This window comes from Stenella coeruleoalba (genome assembly GCF_951394435.1).
Source record: "Stenella coeruleoalba genome assembly, chromosome: 1".
NCBI lineage: Eukaryota > Metazoa > Chordata > Mammalia > Artiodactyla > Delphinidae > Stenella > Stenella coeruleoalba.
The window spans coordinates 12,364,536-12,379,633 of record NC_137169.1 but is presented as its reverse complement, the minus strand read 5'-3'; the positions used below and the strand labels follow the sequence as shown (position 1 = coordinate 12,379,633).

The window sequence follows — 15,098 nt, the reverse complement described above, 5'->3', positions numbered from 1 at the left end:
TCCCAGTTTACTTTCTTTGGAGAGCCTGGAGAACAAATAAAGGGTCCTGTCTATATTAGAGGTAGAGTGTGACCCAGAGCCTTGTGGAAAAGAGATCCTAAGAATAGCCTTCTGTTCAATTTACTTATCTCTCTGTCTGTTCTAGGTCTGTGGCTTTAATTAATTAAGATTTAGGTTGTAGGGCTTCCCTGGTGGCGCAGTGATTGAGAGTCCGCCTGCCGATGCAGGGGACATGGGTTCGTGCCCTGGTCCGGGAAGATCCCACATGCTGCGGAGCGGCTGGGCCTGTGAGCTATGGCCGCTGAGCCTGCACGTCCAGAGCCTATGCTCCACAACGGGAGAGGCCACAACAGTGAGAGGCCCGCAGAAAGAGAGAAAGAGAGAGAGAGAGAGAGAGAGAGAGAGAGAGAGAGAGAGAGGGAGAGAGGGAGAGAGGGAGAGAGGGAGAGAGGGAGGGAGAGAGGGAGGGAGGGAGGGAGGGAGGAAGGAAGGAAGAATGGAGGGAGGGAAGGAGGGAGGAAGAAGGAAGGAAGAAAGAAAGAAAAAGAAAGAAAGATAATAAAAGATTTAGGTTGTAAATCAACTATATTTCAATTAAAAAATTTTTTTAATACAAAGGAACTTAAAAAGATTTAGGAAAGAACTTTTTCAGCTTTGAAACACTCAGACCTTTTGAGGTGCCTGACTTGTCTGTGGTAACTACTCAGAAGGAATGTATCTGTGTGCATGAAGAACAATCTAGAGAATGAGTATAAGCTATGCCTCGGTATTCTCATCTGTAAAATGAAAATAAAGGAACTTCTTTGGTGGTCCAGTGGTTAAGATTCCACACCTCCACTGCAGTGGGCACGGGTTTGATCCCTGGTCTGGGAACTAAGATCTCACATGTTGTGTGGTATGGCCAAAAACAAAAAAAACATAAAATGGAGGTAAAACTAGAGTTTTGGAAGGATTAAATTACTTAATACATGCAGAGTACTTAGAAATGTGCTTAGCATATAATAAATGCTCAGTAAATATTAGTCATTATCATTAGTAGCAGTAGTAATAGGCTTTTAAAAAGTCTTTTAACTTTATTTTTTATTAATTAATTTTATTTTTGTCTGCGTTGGGTCTTCGTTGCTGCACGCAGGCTTTCTCTAGTTGCAGCGAGTGTGGGCTACTCTTCGTTGTGGTGCACGGGTTTCTCATTGCAGTGGCTTCTCTTGTTGCAGAGCATGGGCTCTAGGCACACGGGCTTCAGTAGTTGTGGCACACGGGCTTCAGTAGTTGTGGCACATGGGCTCGGTAGTTGTGGCACACGGGCTTAGTTGCTCTGCGGCATGTGGCAGCTTCCCGGACCAGGGCTCAAACCCGTGTCCCTTGCATTGGCAGGCAAATTCTTAACCACTGCACCACCAGGGAAGGCCCAGTAATAGTTTTAAGTAGCAGTAATTGTAATTTCTCTTAAAAGTCAGTCAGGTCACCCATCCATCCCTACCACCTTCCCCATACCCTGTGAACATAGGCATAGAATTTATAAAGTTAAAATCGTTTGTCTAAAGTAGTACTGTCTCTGTAATGCTGGAAATGTTGTGTATCTATACTTTCCAATTCAGTAGTCACTAGCACATGTGGCTAAATGGTGACTGTGTTGGGCATGCAGGTCTAAAGTATAGTCTTTACTTGGGTTTGATTTTACATGTTGTTATGTTTTACAAACACTCTTTTTGATTCTATGACTAGTTTTTCCCCTTAAGAGGTATGTATTCTTATACTACATTTGTAATCTCTTTACACCCAGCAGTGGTAAACATTGGTTTGCCTTGCCTCATAAAGTATTGGTAATTTATTTCAAAAGATATTATAGGAAATACATAGTACACATGAAAGAGCAAACCCTAACTAGTCTTATCATGTTAACCATTGGTTTTTGTTTCCAAATCATAGTTCGGTATATTTGAGTTACCCTTCTGGGACTTGGGAAGACCTCCTTTTCATATCATGTAGCATCAGTTACAATTTCATTTCTATTGTACTTTCTTGAGCTAAATAGTTACTCTGCCAGGAATACTGTAATCATATTGTAGTAGTTAAATATGTCCACCAGTTCAGTTCTGTTCTCATAAACTTTGTGCCATGTAGAAAGCAGTACTATCAGATGTCTGTGGCCAATTGACCTGGTATTAACGTCGTATTAATTTGCTTTAGCAATGATAATAACAATACCAGGCACTGTCCTAAATGCATTATGTGATTTAAGTCATTTAATTTTCCCAACCACTCTTTTATATGGATATTCCTTGATCTATTTAAACACTGCAAATAAGCATCCTGGTATCTTTTCTTTTTTCATTTGCTCAGCTATCTTGTTAGATTAATCCCTAGAAATGGAATTTCTGATTCAAAGCATATGCACTTAAACTTTTTTGATACAAACTGCTCATTTTAAGTTAAAAATCCTATTTTTGTTTGTTTCCATGTTTTGCTTATTGGGGGAACCTTGGTATGCTGCTTCACTTTTCTGTGGGGGAAGGGTACACCTTGCCGCTTGCGGGATCTTAGTTCAACAACCAGGGATAGAACCTGGGCCCTCGGCAGTGAAAGCACAGAATCCTAACCACTGGACCACCAGGGAATTCTCTGCTTCTTCACTTTATACAATTTAAAAGCTGGGATTTCCAGTATCTCAAATTCAAATCCAAATTTTAGTCTGGAAAGTTTTTAAGCTACTACTCTGCTGAAGTCTGTTACATATTTTTTTTTTTTTTTTTTTTTTGCGGTACGCGGGCCTCTCACTGTTGTGGCCTCTCCCGTTGCGGAGCAGAGGCTCCGGACGCGCAGGCTCAGCGGCCATGGCTCACGGGCCCTGCCGCTCCGCGGCATGTGGGATCTTCCCGGACCGGGGCACAAACCCGCGTCCCCTGCATGTGCAGGCGGACCCTCAACCACTGCGCCACCAGGGAAGCCCCTGTTACATATTTTATTAGCTTTTTCCAACTTTTTCACAGTACTTAGGAGTTCCAAAGTAGGGGCAAGAACTTGAAGCTTTATTTGGTATTTCACAAATTAAATCATTTGGGGTAACACTAGCATTTTAACTAGACTGTTGTATTAGTTAGGCTTTCTAGTTGGGCTAGGAGGCTTCCTCCTAGGAGGGCAAAAGTTTTTAACCAGAAATCATGAGATTGTATGAAAGACAACATATCATGAGTAGCCCCCTTAGTCGTGATTCCTGTGAGATATGAGGATAGCAAGAAGTGACTCATGGAATACTTCACCTAGTGTCTCAGCAAGAACCATTCCTAGAGAAGACTTGTTTCTGTGGTCAGATCCTGGTCTGGATTGATGTGTGTTCTATTAGAAAAGTATTCAAAATATCTGATGCTCACTCCATATTCTGAGTGCCAGTACCTTCCTAGTAAATCATGTTGTTACTCCTTTTTTTTTTTTTTTTTTTTAACCACACCACGAGGCTTGTGGGATCTTAGTTCCCTGACCAGGAGTTAAACCCAGGCCCTCAGCAATGAGAGCACAGAGTCCTAACCGCTAAACTGCCAGGGACTTTCCTCATGTTGTTACTCTTAAGTTGCATCCCAGGGAAGACAGTCCTCTTCTCCACCTTCTCAACCTCAGGACTGTGTAATCGACACCATTAAAGCAGACTGAGTAGGGCTTTTCAAACTGTGTTCCCATACCCCTTGCTGAAGGGGGAGGCCAAGTTATCCACTTAAATTGGAGCACCTCAACAGCTATCATGTTAATATACTGCTGGGCTTCTTTCTGCTTAAGATTTCCTTTGAAAAATAGATCCTGTAGCTTTAACAACAACAAAAATTCTTTTTAATATTCCAGTATTAGTAAATACTGGATGAGACAAATTACTTTGGTCTTAAGCAAACTAAAGGTGGCAGGTAGAGTAAGAGACTGGGAGAAATAGTTATTGTGTCAAAGACAAGAAGCTCTGACAAATGATGCTCCTGTGGGACATTTGTTAGCCATAAAGTTTTCCAGCATAAGCCAGATTTCTATTGTTTTGAAATGTGAAATCATGGCTCAGAGGTCCAGCCTGGAGGGCCTTAGTAGCCACTCTTGGCTGCAGTTTCATTGGAATGCTTTCATATCAAGCCTTGAAAGTCCGCTTCCATTGTGCTAGTGAGGCCCATAGCTAGGGGCCCAAAGGTCACTATGTTAACATTTGACTTATAGGACAAATGAGAACTGCATTCTGCCTCCTTTTTTTTTTTTTTTTAACCTATGTTTGTTAGCAGCAGTTATTTTTAAGATGTATCTAGCCTTATATATACTCCTCCCCGGATCCTTTACATGCTTTCGTTTGTGATCTCTGTTAAGCTTATTGAAGGGACGGACAGGAGAGTCAACATTTATTGAGTACCTGCTATGTGCCCGGCACTGTGCTAGGTGCTTTGAATTACTGTTTAATGCTCAAAACAACCTTATGAGATATATACGCTCATCCCTAATTTCAGGAGAGCAAACTAAGCCTGAGAGAGACTAAGTAACTTTCCTCTAATTCAGGTTTCTTTACTTCAGTTATAAAAGACGTATAAATTGGGGATGGTTTTCTCTCAGACCTGCAAACCCAGTTTTGTCTCCTCCTCTCCCTTATGCTTTGTAGTATTGGTTCCTGTTTTGCCACTCTTCCAGGAAAAGGTGATCTATAGACAGCCTACTTACGGTTTTTTGTGAGGCCCTGAATCCTAACCATGCTGTTATTGACTTCTCCCAGGGTCCTATCCTTCCCCCAAAGCTGGCGCGACTCTGGTTGTATACAAGGACCTGCTGGTGCTGTTTGGTGGTTGGACACGGCCAAGCCCTTACCCCCTACACCAACCAGAGAGGTTCTTTGATGAAATACATACTTACTCACCCTCTAAAAACTGGTAAGCCACAAGGATAAGGTCCTTTCAATCTGGAGTAGAAGATTTAAAATGTTTGGATTCCTTACCTTTTTTTGTGTGTCCAGGAATCTCTTTGAGAATTTGATGAAAGCTTTGGACTCTTTTCCCAGAAAAACAAAATTTTTACATATGCACAGATTTTGCCTACAGTTTCAGAGGGTTTACAGGACCCCCTTAAAACTTGAAGTTAAGAACGCTTATTCCAAAGAGAAAATGTAGAAGACATTTATTCCTCTTCCAAGAAAAATGAATGAGACAGTTGAAGAATAGAGAGCTTTTCAGCTTTGGCTACTGACTCCCCAGGAGTGCTGTGGACCCAGATGATTCTTTACTCCCTGCTTTGTCCCCAAGACTGACTCCCAGTTGTTTTACAAACTTGTCTTTTTTAAATGACAGTAACCTCTGTTCCTTGTAATGGACTACTTAGTACAGGGCTCTTGGCGGCCGCCACTGATCAGATCAGGCCTCTAGGAAGAAATAGCAGGTGGTGTTCCTTCAGCAAACTAGTCCGAAGCAGCTAAGGAACCATAGTGGAATCCCTTGTCATTGTTTTCTCATCACTCTACCTCCAAGCCATACACATTGAGAAGCTGAAAGTGTACATAACGCTAGCAGATTCGTAGAAAAGGCATAAATACCTTGTGGCATCCTCCATATATTATCCTAACAGTTTCTCTACTGAAGGTGATAGGATTGTCATTTTAAATGGAAGCCTGCTTACTGTTTTCCGCCTTAAACACATAAGACCAGAAGCAGAGGGGCTGACTTCTTGGCTTCCTCCTGTCTTTCTGTATTAGGTGGAACTGCATTGTGACAACCCATGGCCCACCTCCCATGGCTGGGCATTCTTCTTGTGTGATAGACGATAAAATGATCGTCTTTGGTGGCTCCCTAGGATCCCGGCAGATGTAAGTATATTTGGCTTGCTCGCTATCAACCTGAACATAAATACTCCTGGAAGAGTAAACTAGGTCAGAAAAGTAAACTAGTCAGGGTCAGTATTCCTGAGCATGGTTCTAATTAATCCAATAATTATCTCTCCCCCTAGTATTCCATTTTTTGATTCTAGTCGTAGACCAATAAGTTGAAAAACTTGCTCCATAGAATCAGGGCTGTGTAGAATCTCTGTTTTGCTTGATATGTGGTTCAATTCAGTGGGATCAAGTTCTGATGGGGCCTCCACCTTGTCTGTTTCTACCTGTGCCTACAGAAGGCCACCCTCCAAGAAGCAGAGTACTTTTCCTTCTTCTCCTTTATGGCCCAGCTTTAGAGAAGGAGAGAGGTCGATTGACAGGACAGGTGGAAATGGTTCACTCTCCAAATAGGATGGATTGAGGGAATGGGTAGGAGCAAGAAAACTGTGTCAGGCCTGACATCCCCTGTGAGGTGGTTCTCCCTGCCCACTGCCCTCCACCTCTGGCCACGACTGGCCAGCCCAGGCCAGGCCCAGAGCAGAGTCTGTGAATCACTGTGTATCTGCTTTGGCGTTAGCAGCAGTAGCGGTCGTTTCCTCTGTGCTTTGAAATGGAAGTTGATGAGCTGTCAGCAATAAAACCATTCCAGATCCAACCCTGTTCCCCCTCAGGGTACTTTCCATCTTCTTATTTTAAAACGGTATGGAGGAGGCAATGTGAGCTCTACCCTCCAGATGAGAGGGTTTAGGGCTTAAGGTATTGGAGCTCTTCCTCCTGTGTTTCTGTGTGTGAATAACTGACCATAGAGAGGGGACCGTAAAATAGAGACTGCCATTTAGGAGTCTGTCCGTGCCATACTGGTCCCTTGAGGGTTGGAGATGCCAATTTGTCCTTGATAAAACTGCAGCTTTCATTAGCCATGGTGAAATTACCTTTTGTAGCCAAAGTCAATAAATCTTTATCTCCTGGACAATGATAGAACTGCCTTTTGAATAATTTTTTTCTCTTCCTTGTGGGTTTTGCCTTTGAAAGACTGTATCATGACTAGTATCTATTTCCTGCTATCACCAATTAATTAACTCTAACTTTAGGTATTATTGTTTGGCTACAGACATGACTCAAATGAGGCCTGATGGGTCAATGGAAAGAGCAAAGGTTTGAAGCTCTCCTTTCCAGGGAAAGGAGGAGAAGAAAAATATAGTTGAGTGCTAGCTATGAGCATGGCACTCATGGGGGGCATCCTTATGAATGTAACTTCATTTATATCAGTTCTTGTGGTCCCTGAGAGCTCCCAACTGCTTCATTCTTTTGTCCTTGTCTTATAGGAGCAACGACGTCTGGGTCCTTGACCTCGAGCAGTGGGCGTGGTCCAAGCCGAACATCTCTGGCCCTAGTCCTCATCCTCGAGGTGGCCAATCTCAGGTGCTCAGAAATTAAAATAACTATTCAGCAAACACTGTAGCATCTTTCAGTTAGGGCAGGAGAGGGAGGAGGGAGGCAGGTAAGATGCCAACATACATAAGCCAAAGAGAATTTATCATTCTTTCTTGCTGGTATTTATTTTTCAACTTCTAATGGCTTATCATTATTTTTGTTGGCTTTATATTATGCCTCTCCTGAAAGCATTTACTTTGCTTTTTTATTTTTCAAGAGAACCCTGCATTTTATGTGGTTGGCACTCTCATGTTAATAATGTTTGATCAACAAAGAATCCATTCAGGTGAATCATCAGTAATTTGTTTACAAGGATCAGAATTGACATGGTTTGGGTAATGGGGATCTTATGGTAAATAGAATACTCTCATTTGGGAGCTGAGTAGACTATTTTCATTTACCACTGAAGTACAGGAGGTCAGATGCCTGTGTCTTTGTAGATTTATTTTAAATTTCTTCATCTCCCCAGATTGTCATAGATGATGCAACTATTTTAATCCTTGGAGGGTGTGGTGGTCCCAATGCTGTGAGTATTGCTGGTATGGCGTTCCCATGCACATGCTGCTAAGTATTCAAAACTTGCTTCCCCTGTCTCATCTTGTAAAAGTGTACAAGGCCATTTCTATAGCATTTTTATTTAGAAAATACCTTTTCCACTTTGGGTATGTAGCCTTTGTATTTTCTGGCCTTCTTCTCCACTCTCTTTTTGCGGAGGGAAGCTTTTCATCAGAGACATTCGTCTATTGAATATTCATATCTAAAGTCTTCCTAACTCCCACTTAGTCTTTGGGCTATAAGGTTTGCTGCTGTTATTTTTTCAAGGATGGGTGGGACAGAAAAGCAGGTGGATAATGGCCAGAGTTCACATGGAATTTATTTAAGAATGCAGATTCAGGGCTTCCCTGGTGGCACAGTGATTGAGAGTCCGCCTGCCGATGCAGGGGACATGGGTTCGTGCCCTGGTCCGGGAAGATCCCACATGCCGCGGAGCGGCTGGGCCCGTGGGCCATGGCCACTGAGCCTGCGCATCCGGAGCCTGTGCTCCGCGGCGGGAGAGGCCACAGCAGTGAGAGGCCCACGTACCACAAAAAAAAAAAAAAAAAAAAAAAAGAATGCAGATTCAGACATGCTGGATATATATTATCTACCGTTTCATCAGTGTACACATACACACATAAAACCACAGGCAAAATTCAAAACCACTTAAAATTGATTCATGGGGTCACAAGTACAATTTCACGTGCCAGGCCAGTGGTAATGTATGAATGAATGAATGGCTAGAGATTTTGCTATTCTTTCTGACGAATTCACACACTCTATGACAGGCAGCACAACTTTGAGATTCCAGCTCTGTGTGTGTACGTGTTTTGTGACGTGTACCACACCTGAGTCCTGTTGTTGGTGCTTCTCTTACAGCTGTTCAAGGATGCTTGGTTGTTGCACATGCACTCAGGTCCCTGGGCCTGGCAACCACTCAAGGTGGAAAATGAAGACCATGGGGCCCCAGAACTGTGGTGCCATCCAGCTTGCCGAGTAAGTAGGGAGCTGACAGGCCAGCAGAAGGAGAGTCCTAAACTCTAAAGCCAAATTAACTCATCAGATTTCCAAGCAACTTTGTATGGAAATTGAAAACCCCTTGATGTCACAAAAGAGGTGGACATTGACCATAGCTTTTTGGGTATTTCTCACATACATGAGCCACTAGGTGGAAAAACTTAACATGGGCCCCACTTATCCTTTAAGCCCCAGCTTTAAGCATCTCTTTGTCTCTAAAACTTGCCCCAGGGTCCCCCAAACAAATACTTGATTCCTTCCTCCACTCTACCCCTATTCTGTAGAGATAATTCAAATGGTAGCACATGTCTCCCTGTAGCAACAAATTGTTCCCATCTATCCCCACATCTAGCCTAGAGGGCAGACTGCAATCTTTTCACCTCTACATCTCAGGTACCTACAAAACACGTGGCACATCCCAGATGCTCATGATAAAATGTTTGATGGTTAAATGAGTGATCAGAACTGAGCACAGGTTTTTTGTCTTCCAGGTAGGGCAGTGCGTGGTGGTCTTCAGCCAGGCTCCTAGTGGGCGAGCCCCACTCAGCCCCAGTTTGAACTCTCGCCCATCACCTATCAGTGCCACTCCTCCAGCCCTAGTTCCCGAACCTCGAGAATACCGCTCTCAGTCTCCGGTAAGGAGTATGGATGAAGCTCCCTGTGTTAACGGCCGCTGGGGAACACTGAGGCCCAGAGCGCAAAGACAGACCCCCTCAAGTTCCCGAGAAGGAAGCCTTTCCCCAGCCAGAGGCGATGGCTCTCCCATCCTCAATGGTGGGAACTTATCTCCAGGATCAGCAGCTGTAGGTGGCTCTTCCTTGGACAGTCCTGTACAGGCTATATCTCCTAGCACTCCATCTACCACTGAAGGATATGACCTAAAAATGGGACTTTCTTTGGCCCCCCGACGAGGGTCACTACCAGATCAGAAAGATCTAAGATTGGGATCAATGGATCTGAACTGGGATCCGAAACCTGCTTCCAGTAGCAGTCACATGGATGGTGTGGACAACAGAACAGTTGGGGGAAGTTTGAGACACCCTCCTGAACAGACAAATGGTGTGCATACCCCACCGCACGTGGCCAGTGCCCTTGCAGGAGCAGTTTCCCCAGGTGCCCTGCGTCGGAGCCTAGAAGCCATCAAAGCAATGTCGTCCAAAGGCCCCCCAGCCTCCGCAGCACTAAGTCCTCCTCTGGGGTCTTCTCCAGGCTCCCCTGGGAGCCAGAACCTGAGCAGTGGAGAAACAGTGCCCGTTCCCCGCCCAGGGCCTGCCCAAGGAGATGGACATTCCTTACCTCCCATTGCCCGGCGCCTGGGCCACCACCCTCCACAGTCCCTAAATGTTGGCAAACCCTTGTACCAGAGTATGAACTGCAAGCCCATGCAGATGTACGTGCTGGACATTAAAGACACCAAGGAGAAGGGGCGAGTCAAATGGAAAGTATTTAATAGCAGTTCTGTGGTTGGACCTCCCGAAACCAGCCTGCATACAGTGGTACAAGGCAGGGGCGAACTCATCATATTTGGAGGACTCATGGACAAGAAGCAGAATGTGAAGTACTATCCAAAAACAAACGCCTTGTACTTTGTGCGAGCAAAGAGATAATATGTTCTAAAACCCTTTCCCTTCCTGTGGCTTTTAATTTGGAATTTTCCAGCGTGCAAGCATTTGGACTGAGAATTGAGAAAACAAGGGACAAAATTACTCTCATAAACCAAACCCCAATTCCCAACCTCACTCACTCCAGGCTGGGATCAAATCTCCATTAAGAAAAGAATTATATAAATATATATTATATAGCCAACTCTGTTTACAAAGAGGGAGAGATCTCCGTCCTGGTTCAGATAAAATTGTTGCTGTGTTTTAGCAGAGGCTGTGCTGCCTTTTTCTACTTTGCTGATAACTAGACCAAGAATTTAGGGAATAGATTAATACCAGAACCTTACTAAAGAAACTGAAGAGCCACCTGTAAATCTTATTTGGCCTTCTTAGAGTTAGAAAAAGAAAGGGCATGTGTAAGATGCACGACTAGAGGTTTCAGATTCCCATGCTTCAGGGGCTGGCAGGGTAAAAGTAACCTGTAGAAAACTGTTCTTCTCCCCGCCCTGCCCCGCCCGCAGAGGACCTGTGAAAACTTCTCTTTGCAGTAATGCCCTGTGCCTGGCCCTATTCTGCTCTTTGTGACTGAGGAAAGTTACCCAACAAGGGATTTTGTTCCACGTTTGTGTGCCGGGATCATCGTGAAACAAAGTTTATGCAGAAACACCTAGTGTCCACTGGTTTTTGCTCTCTCCATGTTTCAGAAAACATTCTGGTGTCTGATTGTGGAATTTTCTGACAATCATATTTCGTTGCAGTTGCCAAAAACCACATTTGTTCTCTTTTTCTTTCCCTTAAAACCTGATCCTCAGAGGCTGCCTTTGCTATTTATAGGCTGCTTTTCTTCCCTCCTTCCTCCCTCCCTCCCTCTTTTTCTTTAATATGTGGATTTTTTAAGCCCTAAAACCTTTCGCACTTTCTTTTATTAAGCTTGGGTGCCCAGAGAAATCTCTTAGAAATATTTCTGGAATCCATTTTCTGGTGTCACTAGGGGACCAGTAGGGAATTCTGAGATGCCAGTATCATGAGAAATCCTTGAAGCATCAAAAGATACTGTTTTACCTTACGGGCTTCTTTTTATTTCCAAAGCACGTTGGACACACCCATCCATGTTTATGGAACGTGGAAATGGATCTTGGGAGAGAATCCCAATAACGGTTCCTTCTAGAAATGACTTTTGCCCTTGTTTGTGACATGCATTTTTCTGCCTGGCTGTTGACTGGTGATTGGGTTGAGTATCATGTGCTTGGCCTCTTTGATGCGTGGCTGACCTTGGGAGCAGCTCCTTCTTTGTCATTGTCATGTTTACCTGTCACCCAAACAAGGCTTGGGTTTTTACTTTCATGTCATTTCTGAGATAAGGTGTAACCAACCAGAGCATGTTCTTTGGTTGACACAGGAAATTACAAGTTACCAGTCTCTAAACCACGGCCTGGACATAGGAGACATTGGCACCACTTAAATGTGGATTTTTTTGGTGATTTCTCATCAGTAGAAAGAGGATTTTTATTTTGCCTTTAGGGTTTAAATTTCAAAACACGGCATTTCTCATCCCCACACTCCCCTTTTTCTTGTTAGCATTTCCCAAGCGCAAGCCTGCTACAGCTGGCCCTGGGTCCTGGCTCTCAGCCAGCTCTTAGCAGTCTGTCTGATAAGTCTGTTTTCTCCTGTTAACGTCATGTTAAATCCTTTCCCCTAGCCATTGGCTCTACAATGTGGTCTTGGTGGGAAAGCGCCCCTGGTGCCAAGCCCAGGAAAGGGCCAGCTCATGGGGAGGGGTATGTGTTCCAGAAACTGCTCTATGTGCTCCCTTAGATGAGGAAACTACCATGTGCCTACTTACTGTGGTGTCCAACTGCTCAGAGCTCAGCACTTAGCTTTCCAGACTCTCTGCTCTGGGCCTGTTGCCAGTCCTTCTTTGGCAAAGACTGTTTGATCGTGTGGGGGTCCTTATTCACAAGAGAAAGCTAGCCTAGAAGATCAGCAATTTTGGCATTACTACTATTGCTGAACCTTGTTTATGACATTGCATTTGTGCATGGACAGTGCCTCCAAACTCAGTTCCTACTTAAATATAAAGTATTTGGAAGCCTGCAAGTTCAGAATCTCAACTTTGTAATCTTTCCTTTTGTCCTGTGGCCTTCCTAAGCCAGCTGTTAACTTGTTGATTCCTTCTACTTTCCCCAAGTAGGCAGGCAACAGAGATGATGATTCTCTTAGAAAGTAACCTGGCTCCTCGGAACTCCATGGCATCCCAGTATTACCCACGCCACTTGGAACCAGACTGTCTGTTTACAGCTCTTGAAGAAGAATCTGCCTCTTCCGCACCTGGTGGTGTGGGTCCTGGTGGCTCCTGGGCGTTGTGGCCGTGTATCTTGGGAGAGTGACTCAACATAGTCAAGGTGACTGTCTCCTCCGGCCCTTGTGAAGCCGCCCCATGCAGTGGAACTTCAGGCGTCTCAGCTGAGGTGACCATTTCCACGGCGCCATGGATGCTTCAGTCAGATCAGATTTAACCACAGCTCTGGTTTTGACATGATGCCGACTTTGTCTTAAAATTCACTGAGGAAAATGAGGCAAAATATTTTTTTAAACCCTCAGGAGCACCTAAAGTAAATATTTATCCATATTTAAGTATTTAAAATACATTTTGTTTCTACTTGAAGCTTTAACCCCCTTCCATTCCTGCAAGTGTGCCTTTGAGAGCCCCCATGTCACATTGACTCCACTGGCCACCTCATTGACGTCGTGAGAATTTTAGTCTCTTCCCGTCCTCTTGAACAGAGCTTCCTGTTTTCTCATTTTGCAGGCTGTGCAGCAGAGAGGGTTCTGTATTTTTGCTCATGTTTCTGCCCTGCTGCTACACTTCGGTGGTGGGTTCCACAAACCACCACCCACCCACCCACCGCACCCACCATACATTTGGAAGCACACATTTGGTATCAAAACAAACTTAAATTTTAGTTGTAAGGCAATACTGGGCTTACTCTCCTCCCAGCCCTCTGGAGATTGATTTCATTTTAATATTTGAGTTTTCTATCAAGAGCTGAAACCACGAACTATCCTAGGAACGGTGTCCAAACTCTTTAAAATAGAAGAAGAGGAAGAAGAAAGAAAAGCAACTGAAGTCTTGACTTTGGAGGACAGAAAGCCACCAGCTGATGGAGAACAAAGGGATGCTTCCTTTTCCTTTCACTTTATTTTTCTGGATTTCCTTCTGCTTTGCTTCTTCAGAGTGACATTCCTGGTTGGTTTGTCTGTCTGTCCTTGTCCTTGTAATGATCCTGGTATGGTGATGTGCTCTGCTTTGCATTATCTGTGGTCTCTTACCAGCGCACAAGTCAGTGGGGAGGATCTGAACACACCCAGGGGCAAGGAAGCCGAACTTCAAAGCCTGTACCCCATGCAGCCTCCCCATGAACTGCAGAAGGCATGTTCTGCATGGTCACCAGTAAGTGGCTCCCTCCACCATGTTCACTGTCAAATGAAAGCAACCCTTAGGCATTGGCTCCACTGTACTCTCTCTTTCCTCGCTCTGCTCCCTTCCCACCAACCAGGGTTCATGTCAGTGCACACCTGTTGTGCCCTGACGAAGCTGGTGCTGTGAGTGATGTTTTCCATACAGCTCAGGGGTCCTGGGTGGCTTACCCTGAGATGATCATTTTAGGCACATAACAGTGTAGGAATGAAAAGTGGATTTGATTTCATTGATATTTAAATCTCTGTCGATTTTATTTTTTGTTTATGATTTCCCCAATGACTTTTTAGCAGTTTAACAAATAAAACAAAATGGATAGAATTGTCTTAACTGTTTTATTAGTATGAAAGAAAGCAAGCTGTGACGAAAAGCAATTGGAGATTGAAGTTGGAAGCAAGGTAGTTGGAAAGATTCTCCTCCTCTAGGAGGTTGCCCGTCCATGAGGACGTCATTTAATAAAGCAGCTCTCTCCATCATGCTTGAAGGACTCAGTGTTTCAGAGCCTCAGTACCACCCTGCATTGGAGACCCAAGAGAGGTGATGAGCTTGGAGCAGAGGCCCAGGGACCAGGATGACATCTACGCCATCACTGGCCTCCTAAGCAAAGATGAGGACACGGGGCCTCCGGGTCTTGAAACAGCATAGCAAATGGGGGTTCAGAACACAGGCCTGAGCCCTATAGGCCTGTGGCTAATTCTGCCTTCCGCTATTTACTACTTAATCTTGGTTACAAGTTTCCTATCTATAAATATAGTTTCTATTTTATAGGATCATGAGGATTAATTAAAGTTGTATATGAAGAGCACCAGCACAATGCCTGGCACATAATAAATGCTTAAGAAATGGTGGCTGTTATTTATAATTAGCCCTTGAAGAAAATACGTGATCTTGAATGAAAGTGCTGGGCAATGTGTGTAAATTGTTAGGAGCATGGCCATACTAAAGATTATGCATGTCTACAGTTGTCTGAGTCGTCTTTTACATGTCACCATGAGAACCCCTGAGGCTTTTGCCTTGAGAGCAGTACGTAGCAGCTGCTGCCATCAATCAGGTCAGAATGGTCTCAGTAGTTTCGTCTCCCTGTGGACTTTATTCTTTGGTTTGCCAGTTGAATTCAGCCTCTAGCTCGTGAAGGATTCTGCCTGGATTCAAAGGCACACTTAGGAGTCCCTCCCATCAAGCCTCTTAGATAGCCTCATCCACCAGAGGGCAGACA

The 15,098-nt window shown here is 44.2% G+C and overlaps 1 protein-coding gene across 1 annotated transcript in view; it reads left to right on the top strand.

Moving 5' to 3' along the window:
• Window positions 1-14,816, top strand: part of FBXO42 (F-box protein 42) — a 98,153-nt gene extending 83,337 nt beyond the window's left edge. The window contains exons 5-10 of the mRNA XM_079901184.1: window positions 4,730-4,883; window positions 5,699-5,809; window positions 7,141-7,237; window positions 7,719-7,775; window positions 8,666-8,782; window positions 9,295-14,816. Coding sequence (XP_079757310.1) covers window positions 4,730-4,883; window positions 5,699-5,809; window positions 7,141-7,237; window positions 7,719-7,775; window positions 8,666-8,782; window positions 9,295-10,410 — 1,652 coding nt within the window. The 3' untranslated portion in view covers window positions 10,411-14,816. The remainder of the gene's footprint in view (window positions 1-4,729; window positions 4,884-5,698; window positions 5,810-7,140; window positions 7,238-7,718; window positions 7,776-8,665; window positions 8,783-9,294) is intronic.
• Window positions 14,817-15,098: the final 282 nt, after the last annotated feature.